Below are 731 nucleotides of genomic sequence, written 5' to 3'. Positions count from 1 at the left end.
CCGGCGGCGGCGGCGGCGGCGGCGGCAGCCCCCAGGGCTGGTCGGCGTCGCCCAACGGCAGCCTGGGCGGCTGGGACCCCTTCGGGCGGGACGAGGAGCTGGCGAAGCTGGAGATCGCCGTGCTGGCCGTCACCTTCGCCGTGGCGGTGGTGGGCAACGGCAGCGTGCTGCTGGCCCTGCGGCGCACGCCCCGCAAGGCGTCCCGCATGCACCTCTTCATCCGCCACCTCAGCCTGGCCGACCTGGTGGTGGCCTTCTTCCAGGTGCTGCCCCAGCTCTGCTGGGAGGTGACCCATCGCTTCCACGGCCCCGACGGGCTCTGCCGCGTCGTCAAGCACCTGCAGGTCTTCGGCATGTTCGCCTCGGCGTACATGCTGGTGGCCATGACGGCCGACCGCTACATCGCCGTCTGCCACCCGCTGAAGACGCTGCAGCAGCCCACCAAGCGCTCCTACGGGATGATCGCGGCGGCCTGGGCGCTCAGCCTGCTGCTCAGCACCCCGCAGTACTTCATCTTCTCCCTCAGCGAGGTGGAGCGCGGCTCGCAGGTCTACGACTGCTGGGCCCACTTCATCATGCCCTGGGGGCCCCGCGCCTACGTCACCTGGATCACCGGCGGCATCTTCGTCGCGCCCGTCCTCATCCTCGTCACCTGCTACGGCTTCATCTGCTACCGCATCTGGCGCAACGTCAGGGGCAAGACGCACCCGGGGCGGGCGGCGGGCGGCGGG

General features: G+C 71.3%; 1 protein-coding gene across 1 annotated transcript in view; it reads left to right on the top strand.

The window, feature by feature from the left end:
* Nucleotides 1-2: 2 nt before the first annotated feature.
* Nucleotides 3-731, top strand: part of AVPR1A (arginine vasopressin receptor 1A) — a gene marked incomplete at its 5' end in the record, with an annotated part of 2,442 nt that continues 1,713 nt past the window's right edge. The window contains one exon of the mRNA XM_010574119.1: nucleotides 3-731. This exon is cut by the window's right edge and continues 193 nt beyond it. Coding sequence (XP_010572421.1) covers nucleotides 3-731 — 729 coding nt within the window.

This window comes from Haliaeetus leucocephalus, unplaced genomic scaffold (assembly GCF_000737465.1).
Source record: "Haliaeetus leucocephalus isolate CR32 unplaced genomic scaffold, Haliaeetus_leucocephalus-4.0 Scaffold406, whole genome shotgun sequence".
Classification (NCBI taxonomy): Eukaryota; Metazoa; Chordata; class Aves; order Accipitriformes; family Accipitridae; genus Haliaeetus; species Haliaeetus leucocephalus.
Note: the sequence above shows the minus strand (reverse complement) of the source record. Positions and strands in the feature narration are given on the sequence as shown.